Source organism: Cervus elaphus, chromosome 22 (genome assembly GCF_910594005.1).
Source record: "Cervus elaphus chromosome 22, mCerEla1.1, whole genome shotgun sequence".
Lineage (NCBI taxonomy): Eukaryota > Metazoa > Chordata > Mammalia > Artiodactyla > Cervidae > Cervus > Cervus elaphus.
This window is the reverse complement of record NC_057836.1, coordinates 51,622,553-51,646,618: the sequence shown is the minus strand read 5'-3', so window position 1 is coordinate 51,646,618 and position 24,066 is coordinate 51,622,553. Positions and strand designations below refer to the sequence as shown.

The 24,066-nt window shown below is 49.6% G+C and overlaps 1 protein-coding gene across 5 annotated transcripts in view; it reads right to left on the bottom strand.

Annotated features, from left to right (window-relative positions):
• The window catches only part of LOC122680384 (putative tetratricopeptide repeat protein 41), an 85,432-nt gene that overhangs the window by 17,764 nt on the left and 43,602 nt on the right, over positions 1-24,066 (bottom strand). For 2 of the 5 annotated variants that reach the window (XM_043881699.1, XM_043881701.1), the window contains 5 exons: positions 18,588-18,727; positions 12,704-12,875; positions 7,961-8,108; positions 6,922-7,074; positions 2,495-2,628 (listed from right to left, as the gene is read on the bottom strand). In XM_043881699.1, coding sequence (XP_043737634.1) covers positions 2,495-2,628; positions 6,922-7,074; positions 7,961-8,108; positions 12,704-12,875; positions 18,588-18,727 — 747 coding nt within the window. Of the gene's footprint in view, positions 1-2,494; positions 2,629-3,068; positions 3,372-6,921; positions 7,075-7,960; positions 8,109-12,703; positions 12,876-18,587; positions 18,728-24,066 lie in introns of those variants that run through there. The other 3 variants (XM_043881700.1, XR_006336689.1, XR_006336690.1) reach the window with 3 other exon arrangements.

Sequence of the window (24,066 nt, the reverse complement as noted above, 5' to 3'; positions counted from 1 at the left end):
ATACTTTCATCATAGACAAGTCACCAAAACTGAGAACGAAAATATAGGCAACCAGATCAGGTAAACTAGGTCCTTTTCCACTAACATTCTCTAGATTTGCATCCGCATTTTCTCTTTACAAACATAAATCTTTCTTTCATGTACTCAGCATGGAAACCCTTACCTGAAAAAAAAAAAGTATACACACACATGGGCACACTCATTCCTAAATCTATAGAGTGAAAACAGAAAATATTCTTTCCCTGCAGATATCAAGAATTTTAAGCCTTTTTTTGTCAGCAAATGACTAGGCTGAAAGCAATCCTGTTTTATTGTAATATGGATGCCAATCGTACCTGCTGGGGAAAGTGGTTGGTTTAGATCAGGGTTTCTTTGTCTCAGTGCTATTCACACCTTGGACTGGATAATTTTCTCTGTGGGGGCGATTTCCTGGGCACCTATGATGTTTAGCAACCACTCAGGGCTCCACCAACTAAATGACTAGCACTCTCCACCCCCAGCCATGACATCAAACATTTCTACAGCTTTTTTGTCCTGAGGGTCAAAATCAGCCTGGGTTGAAAACAGCTCTTTAAAGCTGAAGTAGACTGTGTCCTGCGGCGATGAGATTTCAGGAGCTCTGATAGTGTTTCAGAACGTTTCTAGTTGTGGCATTTACAGAAACTGCAATTTCTGGTGTAGCCTGCTGGAAGAAATCAACAAAGCTGCCCAAGGGTGAAGAGATATCTATCTGACCCTCACTGCACCCTCTCTCCATGTGGACCTACTCCGTGGAGGCACAAAGGGTGGCCAGTACTGTCTGTGGAAACCGCATCCCTGACGCCCCCCAGCCCACCCTCCTGCGGTGGCCTGTCCCCAGTGAACCACCAGCCAGTATTTGCAGCCTCCAATTCAACTCTTGTTCTCCTCCATTCCCAGGTTTGGTGGCGATGCTGCAGGAAGATGACAGAATTCAACATGTGACTATTTCCAAAACATGGGAATGGGCTACTGAGACCAATAAGTACTGAGGCAGTAAAAGATGTGTTACCCTCGTCTCTGCCAACAGCAGAGCCTGGAAAACAGGCCCTTTGCCTCAGAGGCTCTCAGTTCTTCAACAGTGGCCCTTAAAATGTAAGTGAATTCCACCTAACTGAGCTAGAAGGGCTTCCCACAGGGTGCTAGGGGTTAAGAAACCACCTGCCAGTGCAGGAGACAAAAGAGACAGAGGTTCGATCCCTGGGTCAGGAAGATCCCCTGGAGGAGAACATGGCAACCCACTCCAGTATTCTTGCCTGGAGAATCCCATGGACAGAAGAGCCTGGTGGGGTACAGTTCATGGGGTCATTTGTTGATGTTGGCAATTTGACCTCATCTAAATCCAGCTTGAACACCTGGAAGTTCATGGTTCACGTATTGCTGAAGCCTGGCTTGGAGAATTTTCAGCATTACTTTACTAGCATGTGAGATGAGTGCAATTGTGCAGTAGTTTGAGCATTCTTTGGCATTGCCTTTCTTTGGGATTGGGATGAAAACTGACCTTTTCCAGTCTTGTGGACACTGCTGAGTTTTCCAAATTTGCTGACATGTTGAGTGCAGCACTTTCACAGAATCACCTTTTAGGATTTGAAATAGCTCAACTGGAATTCCATCACCTCCACTAGCTTTGTTTGTAGTGATGCTTCCTAAGGCCCACTTGATTTCACATGTGGTGAATGATCACACCATAGTGACTATCTGGATTATGCAGATCTTTTTTGTATAGTTCTTCTGTGTATTCTTGCCACCTCTTCTTAATATGTTCTGCTTCTGTTAGGTCCATACCATTTCTGTCCTTTATTGTGCCCATCTTTGCATGAAATGTTCCTTCACATGAATGGGATTAGTGCCGTTATAGAAGAGACCTCCAGAGAGCTCTCCGGCTCTTTCTTCCACTGTGTGAGGGCATGCCCAGAAAACAGCTGTCTTGAACCAGTAGCTAGGCCCTTGTGCTCAGCTGCTCAGTCCTGTCCAACTCTTTGCAACCCCATGGAAAGCAGCCCACCAGGCTCCTCTGTCCACGGAATTTTCCAGGCAAGAATAGTGAAGTGGGTTGCCATTTCCTACTCCAGAGAATCTTCCCCACCCAGGGATCAAACCCACATCACCTGCATTGGCAGACAGATTGTTTACCACTGTGCCACCTGAGAAGCCCAGGATAGGCACTCACCAGACATTTAATCTGCTGACATCTTGATCTTGGACTTCCCAGGCTCCAGAACTGTGAGAAATAAAATTCTGTTGTTTAACCCACCCAGTCTACTCTGTTATAGCAACAGACTAAGACACTTATCTAACGAGGGAAAGTAAATAAGCAGCAAAAAAAAAAAAAGAGAGAGAGAGAGAAAGTTAAAAATAATATGGAGCAGGAGTTGCTGACTTCAAAGATGAAGACTTTTTAAAAATAAGCAAAGTATGCAAGTGAGATGGAGGGAAAAGTCATCTGCTTGTAACAGAAATATGTCAAAGCAATTACCTAATTTACACAAGGTATCACTTAGGCTAATGCTCAGTTGATTCCTGACGAGTGGGGAGTTGGCCAGAGTGCCTGCATTTTCCTTTATTTTTATCACTTGTTTATAATATTCGATTGCTTGCTTCCTTTGGAATCTAGAAAAGAGAAATTTAATCAAAGTTTTGCATCGAAGAAGCATGGCATTCCATCCACGTATCCAACAAACATTCATGGAATGCTGGTGCTGGGGCCCAGGTGCAAAGATTAAGGAAGACTAACCCTTGCCCTCAGAGAGTGTCCTCAGGTAGAAGGAGAGATTGGAGAGTGAAACATAGGACCAACCACTTGTTAAGGGTATTGAGGGTGAACCTAGGAGTTTGGGACTTCAATATTAAAGCATTTTCATCACGACTGACGTGGCTCAGGGACTTCCCTGGTGGCCCGGTGGCTAAGTCTCTGTGCTCCTAATGCAGAAGCCCAGCCTCGGCCTCCGGTCAGGGAACTAGATCCCGCATGCTGCAACTAAAGATCCTGCATGCTGTAAATAAGACCCAGCACAGCTAAATAAATAATACATAATTTTAAAAAAGAGTGATATGATTAAATTTGCATGTTAGAAACTTCACCTGGGTGCAAGTGAAGTAGCAGATGATGATTTATGCAGTGAGACCAGTTGGTCCAGACAAAGAACAGAGATGTGACAGGAGACCTGCTAAGTCTTGGCATCACACGGTAGGTGGCGGGCCTGGTGCCAGGAGCCCTGACATCCCCTTGGGCAGTAGGATGACAAGGTTAGGAGCTGGAGCTCTGAAGTCAGGCGGGCTCAGCAGTGACACAGTGGTTAGGCATCAAGGCTCCTAACCTTGGTTTTCTCATGTTCACAATGAGGATAACAGACCTGTGGTGAGGATTAAGTGAGAAAATGTATGGAGTGGGTTTAGCATGGTGACTGATTATAATAAATATCACCAAGATGAATCATTAAGATGCTGCTCTTGTGTCTGCATTGGGTGACACGGGAGAAGATGCATTTTGTCATGGAGAGGGGGTGGATGTATTCACTGTTGATAATGTTCACTCTGAACGGCCCTAATATGCTGGCTACCCAAAGGGAGAGGGCCAGTGGATGCACATGTGTGCAGCTGATGATGGAGGTCTGAGGAGACAGAGACAAGACAAGAAGCCATCACCTTACTGAATGCTGGCTGCAGCCCTAGGCACGGGCAAGGCTGGGGCAAGACCGAGACGCAGAGTTCAAGAACTGAACCCAAGAGAACACTACCACCTGGTTGAGAGTTGGGAGAGAAAGAGAAAACCCATCAAAGAACCTGAGAAGGTGTCATCAGAGAAGATGGCCATGATGGAGGGTAGCTCAGAAACCAGCAGAGCACAGTTTCAGGAATGAATGATGCTGTCAAATGCTCCCAGAGCAGAGGACCCTCAAGATCAAAGTGCAAAGACACAGAACTAGGCTGTTCCTGATGACATTCATAAGGATGGACAGAATAGAGCTGGGTGGAGGGAGAAGGTGAACGACATCAACAGGAAGTGAGGCAGTGGAGACACTTGTCTGTGGAGGGGACACAATGAAAAGACGGCTGCTGGTGAATGGATTCAAAGTTGAGAGACAGCAATGACACTGACTTCACTGAGAACATATCCCTGTTCCGCTTACGACCCTTTGTTCATCCTTCTCCTTCCTGAGGTACAGGGGGTTACTTTTAACTTTGTGATTTGACCTCACGCATCCATCCCTACCAATCCCCACTCCCCAAGGCCCTCAGGACCCTCGGATTATCTCTGTAGGGCATGAGAGCTGTTTGAAGAACCCCTGGCCACCAGGAGAAAGGATCTCCATAAGTCTGAGAGGTGAGCTGAGTCCCACAGCAAAAAGTTTCCTGGTCTTAACCAATGTGGAAAATGAGGTCACCTAAGGACAACCTTCAGCAAGGAAAAAGGCTTCTCGGTCATTTCAGAAGGTTGACCACTGACAGTGACGTCTGGAAAGGAGGGTACCAAGTATGGTCCGCTCCTCCGACACAGAGGCCACGCGCGTGGGACAGCAGCAGGGTTCAGGGTCCCGCGAGTCATGAGCCGCCAGCCCTGGGTTTGAGGTGGGACAGCCCAGGCCCTGAGATGACTCAGTCAGTGTGCTACGTGTTTAGATTTCTCTTTTACGAGGCAATGGTTCTACTGTCAAGCCTTCTGCTTCTCTAAAGAAAGGCCTGTTCTCTGCTCCAAGTGCTGGTCTGAAGAGAAACAAAAGGAGGTTTATGTGGTGTCAAGTGCCTCAAAAATTCCCTGCTGGGGAGCAAAATAATAATACTAAGAACTCAATTCATCAACTCTTTCAATGTGCCAGGGATTCTGCTCAGCACTTCACACAGAGGATCTCAGTTCTCAGCATCGTCCTGTGAGGAAGATACTATCACTGCTCTCATTTTACCAACGAGGAAACAAATGGGACACCAACATGTTAAGTATGTGCCCAGGTTCTCACTGTTACCAGGCGGTAGAAACAAAATTTAAACCCACGCAATCGAACCCCAGAGCCCAACATTTCAGCACTGCTCTAGAGCGCTGGTAACTTGACTCTTAGAACCACCTCGATTGGAGCTACTCTTTTTTTTTTGTTTATTGGAGTATAATTGCTTTGCAATGTTGTGCTAGTTTCTGCGGACAAGAAAGTGAATCAGTTACATGTATACATCTCTCCCCTCCCCCTTGAGCCTCCCTCCCCCTCACCCCAATTCTACCCCTCTAGGTCATCACAGAGCACCGAGCCCAGCTTGCCGTGCTATCCAGCCTTTTCCCATTAGGGACCACTCTTTGAAAGGTAAATACTCTTGGAAAGGGCTTCCCAGGTGGCTCAGTGGTAAAGAACCCACCTGCCAATGTGGGAGATGTAGGAGACACAAATTCAATCCCTGGGTTGGGAAGATCCCTGGAGAAGGGAATGGCTACCCACTCCAGTATTCTTACTTGGGAAATCCCATGGACAGAGGAACTTGGAAGGCTACAGTCCATGGGGTCGCAGAGTCAGACACAACTGAGCACGCACACCAGTCTTGGAAAGGATTAATACTGATCTGCAGTTCAGTGCCAGAGATGACTCATGTCATATTCTTCTCGGGAGCAAAAGCCAGAGTGGGTCCTCTCCCCGGTGTAAGTAACATGCTCTCCAGGATGGTGGACAGCGGAAAGTGAAAGGCAAGGCGGAGATAGGGAGGAGAGGGACGGGCTACAAAAGCAAAACCTCGCAACTTTATAATTTCACGTAGAGCACCCCTGACCCTGCAGTCAGCTCGCCTGGCTGTGAAACGGTGCAGGCCAGGCCCAAGGAAGGGTGTGATGGACTCTCTGCGGACTCACAGAGAGCCTTCGCTCACACCAGCCTGTCAAAGGAAGCAGTGGTCTTGCCTGGCAGATCCTAACAGGAATTAGACCCAGAGGATGATACCTACATCCCGCTTTAAAACACAGGTGCTGACAGAGTCTCCTGACCAAACCCTCCGCAGGCTCTCCTGAGCAATTCCCAACCAGACCTCAACGTCTGGGCTTCCGTGTTCACCTCTGCCTTGTCCGGCTTCAGCGAGGCTCAGGCTCAGCCAGCTTGGCCCTGCTCACTATCTGATTACCGTCCTGCTCCGAGTCCTCCCCCTCACCGCCCCACAGTGGCCTCTGCTCCCCCTGGCCTGCCTGAGCACGAACCCTGTTAGGTCGGTGTGGCCTGAGTCCACCCCACCCCGCGCTTGATGTCTCCTCTGAGTAGCTGTCCATCCACTGCTGATCACACGGCTCCGCCACCCGCTCCCTGATTCAGAGCTGAGTCCTATCTGTCTCCACCGCAGAACCCCACTGCGGGGTCCGTATGCCTCTCATCAAAGGTCTGAACGAAGGCTGTCTTACCTTTCTTTAATGAGTCCTGTGAGTACTTGCTGCTTTAACAACTTTAGCAGTGCCTGGTGTGGGGAGCTGAGGAAAGCCCCACACGTGGCCAGAGAGCAAGAGGTCTTCCCCAGCGAGGGGGGCGTCAGGACAGCGCAGCCTGAGACAGCAGCAGGCTCTTGCGCAAGACAGACCAGCAGGCATGATGCTACAGACCACCCTCCACAGAGGCCTCAAGCACAACCCCTTCCTCACAAGACCCAGGCGTGATGCTGGAGTGGGAAGCCATTCTCCTTTTTACTTTTCCTCCTGCCAAAACCTGTACACGGTTTGTGGGCTAAGAGCTCCTTTCAAATTCACGATGGTCAGTGTCCTGACAAACAGATCAGGCCGAAATCTCAGACCTGGTAAGTCTCTCATTTTCTGGACAAGGCTGGAGCCAAAGAAATGAGACACCCCTGTGAGTGAGTACAGATCTCCCTGCCAAACGTGGGCTTTTTTTAGGGGCTGGGGTAGGGGGGAAGGAGACACACGACTTGAAACATTTCATAAATACTTACCTTTCACTGTGTCTCAGTGGGAAAAACAGTAAATCTGCTAAAAATTCCATAATTTCTCCGACTAGGATGCTTTTCTCGCCAAACAAACTTCTCCTGATATTTAAGCATTCTTGAAGTTTCATTTTTGCAAGACAAGTGTTTCCAGCAGCAAATCTGAAAACAAAATGCACGTGTGCAACTTACTGGGCAAGATACATGCTGGCTACCTTCATTGTGCTTCCAAAAACAAATCTCATAAACGTCCTTTATATTCAAGACACAAAACAGCGCAGCAGTTTGTATTAGCAGAGATTTGAGGCTTTCAACGTGATTGATAAGATGTGCACACATCTTCAGGAGAAACTGGGACGCTATTTTTCTCCTTCCCCCCAAGCCTCCCTCCCACCACCACCCAGCCCCACCAGTCTAGGTCAGCACAGGGCACCGGGCTGACTCGCTCTGCAAACCTGCAGGTTCCCACTAGCGATCTATGTCACGCCTGGTGGCGTATACATATACGAATGCCACTCTCGACTCATCCCACCCTCTCCTTCCCGCACTGTGTCCACAAGTCCATTCTCTACATCTGCATCTCCACTGCTGCCCTGCAAACAGGTTCATCTCTACCATCTTCTAGATTCCATACATGTGCGTTAACATTCACTATTTGGTTTTTCTCTTTCTGACTTCACTTTGTATGACAGACTCTAGGTTCATCCACATCTCTACTATTGACCTTAAGGGTTGGACAGTTTGTTGTGGAGGGTCCTGTGCAGAGTATAATGTTTAGCAGCATTCCTGGCCTGTACCCAATAGCCGCCAGTAGCAATGCCCCCAGTCATGACAAGCTAACCTGTCTCCAGACCTTTGCCAAAGGTTCCACAGGGGACAAAATTGCCCATGGTTGAGCACTACTGAACCAGAGGATAGAAATGCTAAAATTCAGCCTTTCTTAACCCAATGGGACATGGATTGGCAAGTATGGATTAAGTAGATTAATTGTAACAATAACAGCTAGTATAGAAAACTAAGACATTTTTCAAGAAAAACAGAAGCTTACATTAGAACACCTTCGGTGTATTTCATGGTAGCCTGGTCGCAGGGATTGCTGTCCAGTAAACTGGAAATTTCAGTAGCACATTCCAAAATATGGTTTTCTTTTAAGTACTCCTCAGAGGCTGACTTTGCCAGGTTGTTCAGCACTCTGCCTGCAGGGAATAATTTTTGGCTCAAGGTTTTTTCCTATAGAAGAGTTAAGAAGTCACGAGGCAAAGCATTTGGTAGCATTTCTTCATCGCTGCCAATAGTTGGGTTTTTTTCTTAATAAATCAATTACTGACCTACATTGCATGGGACTTGGTTTTCAAGTAACAAATTTTGTATGTGGGCAGCAGTTATGGGGCCAAGGAACAAAGACAATACACTGAAACCAAATTCGAGTCTATTTTACAAATGAACAGGTCAGAAATAGAGAATATAGATGTAGTGAGACCAACTATCATCATAACCGAGTTCTACAAAAGGCAGCTGGTACAGCCTTGAATAAGGAACAACAAAACATTAAGGCCTTATGACAGAAACACATGAATAAGCCCCATAAACCTAATTAATAAATAATGCACTGTACCTAGATACATATCAAATGTACCCTTTGCAAAAGCCTAAGATTTTGCTAGTTATTTTGAGTTAGATATGCTAACAATAAGAGACTTCTAAAAAGTAGAAAGTTTTATGGTCTTCCAAAGTGAAAATAAAAGTCACTCAGTCATGTCTAGCTCTTTGTGACCCCATGAACTATACAGCTCATGGAATTCTCCAGACCAGAATACTGGAGTGGGTAGCCATGCCCTTCTCCAGGGGATCTTCCCAACCCAGGGATCAAACCCAGGTCTCCCACATTGCAGGCAGATTCTTTACCAGCTGAGCCACAAGGGAAGTCCACGGTTTTCCAAGCCACACTCTATTATACTGAAGTGAAGTCGCTCAGTCGTGTCTGACTCTTTGCGACCCCATGGACTGTAGCCTACCAGGCTCCTCCATCCATGGGATTTTCCAGGCAAGAGTACTGGAGTGGGTTGCCATTTCCCTCTCCAGGGGATCTCCCTGACCCAGGGATTGAACCCCGGTCTCCCGCATTGCAGATAGACGCTTTACTGCTTTGCCATCTGGCCACCAGGGAAGCCCACGTTATGGAAAGAAACAGAACTATAATTATGCTTCCAGAAGGTGTTATTAGAGCGTTGCTAGCAGTATCCAAGGCAGATTTAACTCCCTATACTATGGAACTCAGCTTTAACTATAAAAGATCACCATTAAATTATCAAAAAAGCATCCCATCATCAATAGCACCCCATTCGTTGCCCAACTGGCTCTAGGAGGCAGACCCAGAACCCAGAGAAGTATCCCTGGTTTCCACATGGGTTTCCTCTGCTGACCAAGGTCCCAGCATGCCTGCAACCAGGCCTGCCTGCATTAGGATGATGACCTAGAAGCCAGCCTCTATCTGTGGAGCATCAGAGCTTTATAAAGGCCAACACTAGAAGAGATTCTGCACGGCAAGTTGTCAGACAGGCCTCAGGGCGAGACAGGCCTGGATAACTAGTCAGATAGGCCTCTCGGACTCCTGGCACCAGAGGTGCTTTATTTCATCTCTCTGGCCTTCAGTTTCCTCATCTGTAAAGTGGGAGTAACTGTATATACCACAGGAGGTATACGAGAAGACAAAAGAGATCATGGACATGAAGTGCTTTGTACGCAGTAAGCATGAAACGAACGTTAACTATTACTATCAAGGTGGATTTACAGGAGAAATGCAGAGAGGGTAAGCAGCTTTCCCACGGTGACCTGAGACCACACAGCAGACTGTACAAACAGCTGTAACTCTCCACGCCAACCCGCACCCAGCTCTCCCCTTGGCGATGCCACTCCGCACCTCCTCCTCTCCAGAGGTCAGAGTCTCTTTCTCGGCCCCGGACTGAAGCCTGGCGACTTGCTGTGACCAATCACACGCAGAGTAAGAGGGTGCTGTGCCGGTTCTTAGTTTAGGCATAAACATGTGCTCCCACTCTCGGAATTCTGCGGGCCCCCAGGGGAGCAGGACTGGGCTATTTCCTGAACGATGCGCAGCTCGTGCCCAGAACCCTGTTGCCCCCAGACATCAGGGTGAGGCGTGCTGAGAGGTGGAGCCCACTGGCCCCGCCAGCTGGGCTGCAGAAGCTTGCATGGGTCCAGCCCAGACCGGGGGGATCTCCTTGGTGGCCCAGAGACACGGGCAACAACAAGTGGTTGGTTTTTGACCTGCTGTGTTTCAGGGTGGTTTGCTATACAACAGAAGCTAATTGACATAGCTATTTAAATACGACCTTAGTCTAGAGTCCTTATTCCTTGTCTGATTGTAAACCGGTGGATCAACAATGCTCAGTATCTACATTCACTGACTGCTCTTTGTCTCTGTTCTATTCTGCTGCCTCTGCAGCCTCGGGCATCAAACACTGAGGCCACCTTCAATCCCTCTCAGCGTCAGGGTCTTTCAAATGAGTCAGCTCTTCACATCAGGTGGCCAAAGTACTGCAGTTTCAGCTTCAACATCAGTCCTTCCAATGAACTCAGGACTGATCTCCTTTAGGATGGACTGGTTGGATCTCCTCGCAGTCCAAGGGACTCTCAAAAGTCTTCTCCAACACCACAGTTCAAAAGCATCGATTCTTCGGTGCTCAGCTTTCTTTATAGTCCAATTCTCACATCCATACGTGACTATTGGAAAAACCATAGCCTTGACTAGACAGAGCTTTGTTGGCAAAGTAATGTCTCTACTTTTTAATATGCTGTCTAGGTTGGCCATAACTTTCCTTCCAAGGAGTAAGCATCTTTTAATTTCATGACTGCAATCACCATCTGCAGTGATTTTGGAGCCCAAAAATGTAAAGTCTGCCACTGTTTCCACTGGTTCCCTGTCTATTTGCCATGAAGTGATGGGACTGGATGCCATGATCTTAGTTTTCTGAATGTTGAGCTTTAAGCAAACTTTTTCACTCTCCTCCTTCACTTTCATCACAAGGCTCCTTACTTCTTCTTTGCTTTCTGGCATAAGGGTGGTGTCATCTGCATATCTGAGGTTATTGATATTTCTCCCGGCAATCTTGATTCCAGCTTGTGCTTCCTCCAGCCCAGCGTTTCTCATGATGCACTCTGCATGTAAGTTAAATAAGCAGGGTGACATTATACAGCCTTGACGTACTCCTTTTCCTATTTGGAACCAGTCTGTTGTTCCAGGTCCAGTTCTAACTGTTGCTTCCTGACCTGTATACAGATTTCTCAAGAGGCAGGTCAGGTGGTCTGGTATTCCTATCTCTTTCAGAATTTTCCACAGTTTATTGTGATCCACACAGTCAAAGGCTTTGGCATAGTCAATAAAGCAGAAATAGATGTTTTTCTGGAACTCTCTTGCTTTTTCGATGATTCAGCAGACGTTAGCAATTTGATCTCTGGTTCCTCCGCCTTTTCTAAATCCAGCTTGAAATCTGGAAGTTCATGGTTCATGGATTGCTGAAGCCTGGCTTGGAGAATTTTGAGCATTACTTTACTAGCATGTGAGATGAGTGCAATTGTGTGGTACTTTGAGCATTCTTTGGCATTGCCTTTCTTTGGGATTGGGATGAAAACTGACCTTTTCCAGTCCTGTGGACACTGCTGAGTTTTCCAAATTTGCTGGCATATTGAGGGCAGCACTTTCACAGCATCATCTTCTAGGATTTGAAATATCTCAACTGGAATTCCATCACCTCCACTAGCTTCGTTTGTAGTGATGCTTTCTAAGGCCCACTTGACTTCACATTCCAGGATGTCTGACTCAAGGTGAGTGATTACACCATCATGATTATCTGGGTCTTGAAGATCTTTTTTATACAGTTCTTCTGTGTATTCTTGCCACCTCTTATCGTCTGCTTCTGTTAGGTCCATACCATTTCTGTCCTTTATTGAGCCCATCTTTGCATGAAATGTTCCCATGGTATCTTTAATTTTCTTGAAGAGATCTCTAGTCTTTCCCATTCTATTGTTTTCCTCTATTTCTTTGCACTGATCACTGAGGAAGGCTTTCTTATCTATCCTGGCTATTCTTTGGAACTCTGCATTCAAATGGGAATATCTTTCCTTTTCTCCTTTGCCTTTTGCCTTTCTTCTTTTCACAGTTATTTTAAGCCCTCCTCAGACAGCTATTTTGCTTTTTTGCATTTCTTTTTATTGGGGATGGTCTTGATCCCTGTCTCCTGTACAATGTCACGAACCTCTGTCCATAGTTCATCAGGCCCTCTGTCTATCAGATCTAGTCCCTTAAATCTATTTTGTACTTCCACTGTATAATCATAAGGGATTTGATTTAGGTCATACCTGAATGGTGTAGTGGTTTTCCCTACTTTCTTCAGTTTAAGTCTGAGAGCCAAAAAATAAAAAACTTAACATGTAAATAAAAGTAGAGAGCCCCAAAATAAAAATAATAGATAAATAAATCAGAGCAAAAAGACAGTAAGTGGAGAAGCAGGATTTGAACACAGAAAGGCTGGCTTCACAGCCAGTGGTCCCCTTACTGCTCAAAGCAGTGTGCGTTGTGTCACAACAGCCTCCCACATGCTAAAAGGATGGTCTGTCAAAGGAGGAGTGCTCAGGGTCACCCCTCACATGCCCACCAAAAAAATCCAGCAAACAAAGCACACATGCCCGGTCCCCCATCTTCACAGTTGGTAACAGCCTGGGAGCCTGTCTCTGAACCACAAGAAGCGATGCCCTCTCCACTTGCCCACCCTACCTTTTTGCTTCACCAAGTCCTGGTTGTCTTTTAAATTTCTGGATGAAAATTCCATCAGGTTGAACCACGCTTTCTGGAAATACTGGAAGCCTTCCTGAGTCATCCCTATTTCCAGACAGAGCTCCCCGATAGCATTCTGTATTCTGGGAAGCATTTTGGTCACGGACTGACTCTACACATAAGCAAAGATAACACATTCGTGAGGGGACACAGCATTAGACCAGGCACAGCCACCAGATACCCGCCCGAGAAAGCTCATTGCATAATGAACCCGCAAAAGATGGCACGCTTCACAGCAGGTCTCGGGAAATTTTAAATACTTACAGAGTGATTGTTACAGTGACACGTTTATGGGGAGACATTGCAAACCAAAACTAATCTTTGGAAAATGTTTTCACAAGTTGTTAGTTAATGGTAATTTTTTTTGAAGGTGAGAATAACATGATGATGTCTCATATCTATTAAAGCTCACGGAGGAGGTATTATCTAAAATCCAACTGAACACCTAAAAATCACCATCTGTGTGACTCTTGAATTCAATTGTGACCAGAGATCTGCTAACTTTATGGGACTTTGTTTGGTTTGGGTTGTTTGTTTATGTTTTCGGGGTTTTTTTTTTTTGGCTGAACTGGATCTTAGCTGCAGCACGTAGAGTCTTTCATTGCAGTACACGGATCCTCTAGTTGTGGTGCATGGTCTTAGTTGCTCTGGGCAAGTGGAATCTTACTTTCTTGACCAGGGATCAAACCCACATCCTCTGCATTGCAAGGCAGATTCTTAACCACTGGACCACTAGGGAAGTCCCTGCTAACTTCATGTTTGATGCATTTTTGCTGAAAGACATGAACTTCAATTCTCTTTCCTGGCTTAGCATGTTTTTTTCAGGGATACTTAAACTTCATTACCTTAAATCACACCTCTATCAAAACCTTATCAGTACATAAGAATACACTAGTTGGTTATAATCTTTTAAATGAGAGCTAGTGCTGAGTTATCTTATCATTAATATCTCATTTCAGAAAACTTAATATTAACAAGAGTATCTGTGAATATGTTTGGCAGTTAATAGGCCCTATTCAAATAGACAGCAGTACCATTATCAATGGTTATGTAATACTTCATGCTGTACTGAAATGTACTGACTGAGTGAGCCTGTCTCTATCATGGGAATTCTTTCTGCTCTCCTGCACCTACTGAAAGTTACCTTCTGCGGCTTGACCCAGAGCTTTCCAGTAAGTGTCCTGCACACAAATTATACCTACTCTGAAATGCTGACCTCAGTCCTGACGAGATCGGGCGCATTCAGGGTGGTATGGCCGTAGACTGACCTCAGTCCTGAAGGCAGCTGGGGGTGGTGTGGAGTCCCTGGGCACATACACCTGTAGTCTTTTACATTCCCTCATGGTATCTTTCAAAGAGTCCCCTTCTCAGCAGCTATTCTAGATCTCAGCCCTAGCGCTCACACTGTCCATCCTCCACTTCAAGATGGCCTGCATGCTGACTTTACTAAGATCAAGACTACTCAGAAAGATTGCCCTCAGATATTGATTAAGATTATGACTGGGTACAAGTAACAGAAAACCCATATTAACAGTGGCTTGATTTCTCTCTAATGCAACTGTCAGGAAGTGGATGACACACCATAATGTCAGAAACACAGTTTCTCTTAGCTCACTGTTTGACCTTGCCTGACCTCCATTCCCAAGGATGCCTCTTGGTCTAAAATGGCTGCTCCATCTCCAGCCATCACATCCACAATCCATCCAGCAGCAAGGAGAAAAGAGGAAAGAGAAGGCACAGCCTTCACTTCATGGAAACTTCTCAGAAGTTATCCCCAGCACCTTGATTTAAATCCCATCAGCCAAAACCTAGGCAGGTACTCATATCTTGCTTCAATGGATGATGGAAAATCTAGTCTTCCTTTCAGTCATTTGATGAGGAGGGTAGGGACATAACTAACTATGAAAGGGGGGCCAGATATTGGGAAATTATAGTCTCTGGTATGCCTCACTTCCCTTTTCTTTTCAACTTAAAATTAGCAGTGCTTTCACCCATTTTCTTCCTTCCTGCCTATTCCAGAGGAAGGGATACCCAACCTTCTTACCAAAGGCCTGCTCCTTCCCTAGCTCTTGGGAATCATGTCCTCCTCACCACGTCCCCACCAGCATCTCCAATCCACCCCTCTCCCTGGGTTATTTCCTGCTCCACACAAACACATACATCCTGGATCAAACCTAACCTGAACCTGGTGCTATCCTGATTGTTCACCTTTCTCCTTTTACTGACACTCCTCAAATGGGTATCAACACATGCACATTCCCATTTCATCACCACACACTCACCTCTTAAGCTCCTCAGATTGGCTCTTTCCACTACACCCTCCTTCCATCTCAGGGGTTACCACTGACCTTCAATCACCAGGCCCAGGGTCCTTCTTTCAGTCTCATTTGTCCAGACCTCTAAGCAGCCACTGATGCTATTAGCCACTCCCTCTTTGATCTGGGGGAACTAGGCTGTCCTGATTCTCTTCTAATCTCTCACTCCTGTACAGGTTCTTTCTCTTTCCTCCTTTTAAGGGTAAGTAATTTCCCAATAACCAATTCCTACTGTCAATCAGAGATCCTGTTTCCTCTTGTGGTTTCAGCATCCACATGTATGTAGATGTCTCTACAGTCTCTTTCCAGATTTCCAATCCTGCATTTCCCAGCTGGCTAGACACTCCACCTGGATATCTTTCCTGAACTGCAGATTCAGCAGTGTAAATGTTAAAAATTCATCATCGTCCCTCCAAATCCAGCTTCCTCTTTGAATTCCCCCAAGTCCATCACCTAGACTCAAATCCTCAGGGTTTCTGTGGTTTCTCCCCATGTCGTGGCCGTGTTTTCAACCAGTCTGAGTGGGGCAGAACCCCCATCCCAGGGAGGATGACAGCTCCCAACCCACCACCAGGCCATGGTGGTCCTTTGACCCTTTCTCCCTGACCACAGTTTGCCAGAAATACTAATTGGTCAAATGCAGCTATATACCGTCAGCATCTTCTTTATGAAGACATGTCTTTTATTTCCCTCGTGCTCCAGACCATCTGCTTCCTGAGAGCAGAGACCCCATGGCCCAAGAATTGAGCCTTATGGTTTATGGGTATTCAGTAAACATTTGTTGATATGCACAGTGATGTGAAGCAATCTTGGGTCATGGTCTGTACTGGCTGCCACCTATGGAGCCCTGACCAAGCAAAACTCTCACCATACATGACTTCAGAGGATATTTATAGAAAGCCTAGGAAATGGGGATTATTACTTCTCTCTTCCAGGCAGGGAAGCTGAGGCTCAGTGAGGTTACATCAATCACCAGAGTTCACATGGCTAGCAAATAGGAGAACAAGGGTGTCCAACCCAGACTGGCCTGTCTCCAAAGCTCTGCTCCACACTTTTCCTTAACAAGTGAGCCTCTGATGCACAAACAGAGGCCCCTTCACACAAGCATCCTTTAGTGTTCCTGAGGCTCAGCGCACCTACTGTTAGGTACGAAAGACAGGGTCATGAGACGTGGTTTTTCAGTAAGCATACTTACTACTTTAAATCAGGGTCTCTCAGCTTCAGCACTGTTGATTTCTGTGCCATATAACACTTTGCTCTGGGTGGGTGTGGGGTGGGGGGCGGGGCTGGTCTGGGCCATGTGAAACGTATAGAGCATCCCTGGCCTCTACTCACTAGATGCCATTAGCAACCGCCCCTCCCAGGTTTCGACAACCAAAAACGTCTTTAACATTGCCGATCTTCCTTCAGAAACAAAACTGTCTCCCAGATGAAAACCCCTGCATCAAAATTTTAAAATAACTTAATCTAACAAAATTACCAAAGTGGTGTGGTACAGAACGTATATAGCACAAATAACAAGCTCTTTCCCCTCAAAAATATTCAGCACATGTTTCAAAGAAGTTGTTATTGCCAAAAATAGTTTTAGAACTTCTCTTTTGGAAATGCCTTCAGAGCCTAAAAATAATTCTTTTAGTCTCCGTGGTAGTTAGTCCTAAAGCACTGTTGCAAAAACATTTCGAGAATAAAATCCTAAGATTGACGGCTCCGAAAGGAGTGCTCTGAAGTGGGAATCCTCTCTGAATGTCTCAGCTTTGTCACACTTCGCAGCCACCCCCTCCCTTCACCCCACCTACTCCACAGGTTACGCTTCATCACTGATGGAAATGCTGGCAATGACTTCTAGCTAGACTGGGGGCTCTGTGAGGGTAGAGACTGTGTCTGCCTCGCCTGCTGCTATCACCCCAACTCCCAGCACAGAGCCCAGGCAGGGCAAGACCCTCAGTGAAGGTTTGCTGAGTGGATGTCTGAGTGACTAGGTGAATGAATAAATGAATGGCCAAGCGAGAGAATGAGTGAGTAAATAAGTGAATGGGTAAGTGGGTAGATGACAGAACGAATGAGGGAATGAGTGAGTGAATGAATGAGTGAGTGGATGAATTAGCAAATGGCTCAGTGAATAAATAAGGCAATGACTGGATGAATGAGTAAATGGAGGACTGAATGAGAAAATGAATGAGTGGATGAGTGAGTGAATGAATGAATAAGTGAATGAGTAAGTGACTGAGAGAATGGCTGAAATCAGGCCTTCAGTGATGACATAATAACATAATTGGTGCTTTCCAAGAAGATACGTCAGTGATGAAAACTTGGACCTCGTGAGGAAAAAAATTTGGTGCAGGGGGAATTCCATAATCATAAGATATCAGAGAATCACTGGACTCTGTCAAAATGCAAGAGAGGTCGAGATAGCTCTAATCAAACTCATTATCTGTAACCTAGGCCCCGGTTACTTTCTAACCCATGGATGGTAATAAAAGGAGCTTAAGGTCTTAGTATGTGCACACACTAAGTGCTTTGTGCACCTGCTCACTTCAGCCTGTTAGCAGCTCCTCAGACAGACCTTAGAACCCGCAACAATGAAGAATGTGAGTCAGAGGCTCACATTCTTGCCAAAGTTGCACAGCATTAGGTGCCAAAGCACTTTCAATTTGGGTCAGTCTGTAAATAGCCCAGGCTCCTGCACCACTCCAATGCTACCTTCTAAGGACACAAAGTATTGCAAATTCAAGTTGGCTCATTGATTCATTTGTCACGTTTACTAAGCACTGAAGAGGCTGTAATACAGCATGGAAGATAAATAAGCATGGCCTCTGCAATAAAGGGACTTGCAGATGTCGAGTCTTACTCGTCTCTTTAGATGGAATTCCTTCTAGAAAGATGTGTGTTGATGGGACACAGATAGACCTTTATGAGAAGGTGAAGGCCTTTGTTTTCAAGCAAAAATAGCTTTGTCTTGGGTTATACTACCCTTGGTCCAAAAACTACTACAATTGGTAAATAGTTTTTAAAGGGTCATTAAATGTCATCCTAAGAACAGTTATAGTTTTATGTAATGAGTGAAAGTTTCATTGTATTCAACAAGCCCAAAAGTTTCTGTTTTGGGAAATGTAAATCAATAATAGGAACAAGATAATCAACCTTCCCCAACATCTTTCTGAAAAGTATAACCAACTCTTTAAGCAGTATTTTATTAGTTTATTTCAGTCCACTACTCACTTTACCCCTTGTTTCTTTATATTCCTCTTCTCCTCCAAAATGACACCTATGGGTGTCATCGTAGTTGTACCTCCCTTCTATTTATTGCTTGTCATCACTAATACACAGTTTGGGGCACAGATTAAAATCAAAGTTTCCTCACTGATCAACATAAGTAATGATTATTTATTATTCACTAGTTCCTCTCTTTGTGGATGAAATTGTAAGTGAACAAAGGTAAATGACACCTGAAAATATCTAACATAAATTGAATAACAATTGAGGATTTAAAAAATTATTCCCCAATTTACCTGCAGTAGCATATTCTCAATGCTCAAGAGTAACTCCTCTGCTTCACTGGTCTTGCCCAGAAGTTTCAGAAATCTTGCAATAAAGAATATTAATCGGCATTTGTCGGCAGCAGTAACCTTAAAAAGCCTGCATTCCAACACTAGAATGGAAAGAAAAGTCAATAATCCTAAAGCATATTTGTAGAGGAACAAAGAGTGCCTATCATTTAATCTTGATAAAAGAGTTAAACATTAAATATTATCTCTAGTTCACTGTTTTTCTCTCAAAGGATCAGCACACCTGCTTTTATTAATATTAAGGCTTACATATATTACCGAGTATCTTAAACTACCACGTGAAAAATAAGTCAAGGCCTTTGACTAACTTTCATAAGTAAATTTTGAAAACCAAGGAGTCAAAAAAGAGTATTTCTATAGCTCAATCCATATGCTGTTGTCATTTGTATTTGGGAGTGATTTTCAGGCAATAAATAAAAGGCATTTAAATTTCTTACACAATTCTGCCCTCTGTTGCAAATGTCTTGAATTACTGGCTTTAGCAGAAAGAACAAAATGCAAGAACAAAATAGGGAGCACACGTGTGTGTGTGTGTGTGTGTGTGTGTGTGTGTGAATAAATAAGGCATTGACTGGTGTAACACATAGTTACACCTTATCATGTGCTTAGTCATTCAGTCATGTCTAACCCTTTTGTGACCTCATGGACGGTAGGCCGCCAGGCTCCTCTGTCCATGGAACTTTCCAGGCAAGAACACTGGTGGGTTGCCATTTCCTATTCCACACCTGATCATATACAAATGAAAAAAATACAGAATTTTTGAACTTGAAGATTCACATTCATGGTAGCACAGAGTCATCATTTTCAGAAATTCTCTTTCCAAACGTTCCAGTATCTAAATGCTACATTTGTCCATTTGTTACATTTCAAACTGTTGTGTGTAATGTGTCTGGAACAAATAAATTCTTTTTTGCAAACAGACAGATCTTTTATTAAACAGTCAGTGGACAGTACACTCCCAAGGCCTGGGACGGGCCAACCCCAAAGGAGAGGCTAAACCAAATACATTCGTATCCCTCATCTGTTCCTCTGGACAAACTGTTGGCTACCCAGACCTCGGGTATCCTCTCACTTTCTTTCTGCCAAGGTTTTGCTGGCTCCTCATTCATGCACATAATAAGTGTTCAGAGAGCATCAAGACGTCAGGCAGCATCCCAGGCTCCGAACAGCAAGCACAGCAGAGCAGGGTGCAGGCCTCAGCACTGGGAGGCCTCCAGGAGCCTCTGAACCCCAGCTCTGGTGCCTCGGGCTGGGGAGCAAAACCAAACAGGGCCAGGGAGAAAGAGTGCTGAGGGCCAGAGTCCAAGACGCTTGTCTGCGGTGGTTGTCTGAGCAAAGTGGCTTGAGGTGGGTGAGAGAACTGAGGGGTCGAGCTAAGTGACAGGGGGACCCTAAGAACCAGAAGTAGCTGCTCAGAGCGGACAGAAAAGGGCAGTGTGGGGGCTTCCCTGGCGACTCCGTGGTGAAGAATCTGCCTGCCAACGCAGCAGACATGGGTCTGGCCCCTGATCTCGGAAAACCCCATGTCATGGAGCAACTAAGCCTGGGGCCACAACTACTGAGCCTGTGCCCGGGAGCCTGTCCTCGGGAGCCTGTGCCCGGGAGCCTGTGCCCGGGAGCCTGTCCTCGGGAGCCTGTGCCCGGGAGCCTGTCCTCGGCAGCCTGTGCCCGGGAGCCTGTGCCCGGGAGCCTGTCCTCGGGAGCCTGTCCTCGGGAGCCTGTGCCCGGGAGCCTGTCCTCGGGAGCCTGTGCCCGGGAGCCTGTCCTCGGGAGCCTGTCCTCGGGAGCCTGTGCCCGGGAGCCTGTCCTCGGGAGCCTGTGCCCGGGAGCCTGTGCCCGGGAGCCTGTCCTCGGGAGCCTGTCCTCGGGAGCCTGTGCCCGGGAGCCTGTGCCCGGGAGCCTGTCCTCGGGAGCCTGTGCCCGGGAGCCTGTGCCCCGGAGCCTGTCCTCGGGAGCCTGTCCTCGGGAGCCTGTGCCCGGGAGCCTGTGCCCGGGAGCCTGTCCTCGGGAGCCTGTGCCCGGGAGCCTGTCCTCGGGAGCCTGTCCTCGGGAGCCTGTGCCCGGGAGCCTGTGCCCGGGAGCCTGTGCCCGGGAGCCTGTGCCCCGGAGCCTGTCCTCGGGAGCCTGTCCTCGGGAGCCTGTGCCCCTGAGCCTGTCCTCGGGAGCCTGTGCCCGGGAGCCTGTCCTCAGGAGCCTGTCCTCGGGAGCCTGTGCCCGGGAGCCTGTGCCCGGGAGCCTGTCCTCGGGAGCCTGTCCTCTGAGCTCAGGAGCCTGTCCTCGGGAGCCTGTGCCCGGGAGCCTGTCCTCGGGAGCCTGTCCTCGGGAGCCTGTGCCCGGGAGCCTGTGCCCGGGAGCCTGTCCTCGGGAGCCTGTGCCCGGGAGCCTGTGCCCGGGAGCCTGTCCTCGGGAGCCTGTCCTCGGGAGCCTGTGCCCGGGAGCCTGTGCCCGGGAGCCTGTCCTCGGGAGCCTGTGCCCGGGAGCCTGTGCCCCGGAGCCTGTCCTCGGGAGCCTGTCCTCGGGAGCCTTTGCCCGGGAGCCTGTGCCCGGGAGCCTGTCCTCGGGAGCCTGTGCCCGGGAGCCTGTCCTCGGGAGCCTGTCCTCGGGAGCCTGTGCCCGGGAGCCTGTGCCCGGGAGCCTGTGCCCCGGAGCCTGTCCTCGGGAGCCTGTCCTCGGGAGCCTGTGCCCCTGAGCCTGTCCTCGGGAGCCTGTGCCCGGGAGCCTGTCCTCAGGAGCCTGTCCTCGGGAGCCTGTGCCCGGGAGCCTGTGCCCGGGAGCCTGTCCTCGGGAGCCTGTCCTCTGAGCTCAGGAGCCTGTCCTCGGGAGCCTGTGCCCGGGAGCCTGTCCTCGGGAGCCTGTCCTCGGGAGCCTGTGCCCGGGAGCCTGTGCCCGGGAGCCTGTCCTCGGGAGCCTGTGCCCGGGAGCCTGTGCCCGGGAGCCTGTCCTCGGGAGCCTGTCCTCGGGAGCCTGTGCCCGGGAGCCTGTGCCCGGGAGCCTGTCCTCGGGAGCCTGTGCCCGGGAGCCTGTGCCCGGGAGCCTGTCCTCGGGAGCCTGTCCTCTGAGCTCGGGAGCCTGTCCTCGGGAGCCTGTGCCCGGGAGCCTGTCCTCGGGAGCCTGTGCCCGGGAGCCTGTGCCCGGGAGCCTGTCCTCGGGAGCCTGTGCCCGGGAGCCTGTCCTCGGGAGCCTGTGCCCGGGAGCCTGTCCTCGGGAGCCTGTCCTCGGGAGCCTGTGCCCGGGAGCCTGTGCCCGGGAGCCTGTCCTCGGGAGCCTGTCCTCTGAGCTCGGGAGCCTGTCCTCGGGAGCCTGTGCCCGGGAGCCTGTGCCCGGGAGTCTGTGCCCGGGAGCCTGTCCTCGGGAGCCTGTGCCCGGGAGCCTGTCCTTGGGAGCCTGTGCCCGGGAGCCTGTGCCCGGGAGTCTGTGCCCTGAGCTCGGGAGCCTGTGCCCGGGAGCCTGTCCTCGGGAGCCTGTGCCCGGGAGCCTGTGCCCGGGAGTCTGTGCCCTGAGCTCGGGAGCCTGTGCCCGGGAGCCTGTCCTCGGGAGCCTGTCCTCGGGAGCCTGTGCCCGGGAGCCTGTGCCCAGGAGCCTGTCCTCGGGAGCCTGTCCTCGGGAGCCTGTGCCCGGGAGCCTGTGCCCGGGAGTCTGTGCCCTGAGCTCGGGAGCCTGTGCCCGGGAGCCTGTCCTCGGGAGCCTGTGCCCGGGAGCCTGTGCCCGGGAGTCTGTGCCCTGAGCTCGGGAGCCTGTGCCCGGGAGCCTGTCCTCGGGAGCCTGTCCTCGGGAGCCTGTGCCCGGGAGCCTGTGCCCAGGAGCCTGTGCCCGGGAGCCTGTCCTCGGGAGCCTGTGCCCGGGAGCCTGTGCCCGGGAGCCTGTGCCCGGGAGCCTGTGCCCCGGAGCCTGTCCTCGGGAGCCTGTCCTCGGGAGCCTGTGCCCCTGAGCCTGTCCTCGGGAGCCTGTGCCCGGGAGCCTGTCCTCAGGAGCCTGTCCTCGGGAGCCTGTGCCCGGGAGCCTGTGCCCGGGAGCCTGTCCTCGGGAGCCTGTCCTCTGAGCTCAGGAGCCTGTCCTCGGGAGCCTGTGCCCGGGAGCCTGTCCTCGGGAGCCTGTCCTCGGGAGCCTGTGCCCGGGAGCCTGTGCCCGGGAGCCTGTCCTCGGGAGCCTGTGCCCGGGAGCCTGTGCCCGGGAGCCTGTCCTCGGGAGCCTGTCCTCGGGAGCCTGTGCCCGGGAGCCTGTGCCCGGGAGCCTGTCCTCGGGAGCCTGTGCCCGGGAGCCTGTGCCCGGGAGCCTGTCCTCGGGAGCCTGTCCTCTGAGCTCGGGAGCCTGTCCTCGGGAGCCTGTGCCCGGGAGCCTGTCCTCGGGAGCCTGTGCCCGGGAGCCTGTGCCCGGGAGCCTGTCCTCGGGAGCCTGTGCCCGGGAGCCTGTCCTTGGGAGCCTGTGCCCGGGAGCCTGTCCTCGGGAGCCTGTCCTCGGGAGCCTGTGCCCGGGAGCCTGTGCCCGGGAGCCTGTCCTCGGGAGCCTGTCCTCTGAGCTCGGGAGCCTGTCCTCGGGAGCCTGTGCCCGGGAGCCTGTGCCCGGGAGTCTGTGCCCGGGAGCCTGTCCTCGGGAGCCTGTGCCCGGGAGCCTGTCCTTGGGAGCCTGTGCCCGGGAGCCTGTGCCCGGGAGTCTGTGCCCTGAGCTCGGGAGCCTGTGCCCGGGAGCCTGTCCTCGGGAGCCTGTGCCCGGGAGCCTGTGCCCGGGAGTCTGTGCCCTGAGCTCGGGAGCCTGTGCCCGGGAGCCTGTCCTCGGGAGCCTGTCCTCGGGAGCCTGTGCCCAGGAGCCTGTCCTCGGGAGCCTGTCCTCGGGAGCCTGTGCCCGGGAGCCTGTGCCCGGGAGTCTGTGCCCTGAGCTCGGGAGCCTGTCCTCGGGAGCCTGTCCTCGGGAGCCTGTGCCCGGGAGCCTGTGCCCGAGAGTCTGTGCCCGGGAGCCTGTGCCCGGGAGTCTGTGCCCTGAGCTCGGGAGCCTGTGACCCGGAGCCTGTGCTCTGAGCTCAGGAGCCTGTGCTCTGCGACAAGAGGAGCCGCCTCGAGGAGAAGCCCGTGACTGCAGCTAGAGGGGAGCCCCAGTCACCACAGCCAGAGCAAAGCTGGGCAGCAACAAGGACCCAGCGCAGGCAATAAATAAACAAAGTTATAAATCACCTGCCTCCATCCACTAGAATAAGACCACTTTTTAAAAAGGAAAACAAAGAAGAGTAGTGTGGACACAACTAAGGGATGAGATCCTACCCACAAGCGGGACTCTTACACATTCCAGGGGGGTTCCTGAGTCCAGGTTCCTGTCAAGAGCTCAGGTTGGAAGGATGGAGCCCATCACTAAGGGACTGTTCGGCATCTCCATCATGGTTGGTGTTATTCCAGGCACTGGAGATACAGCGGTGAGCAGGACAGAGGAGAGG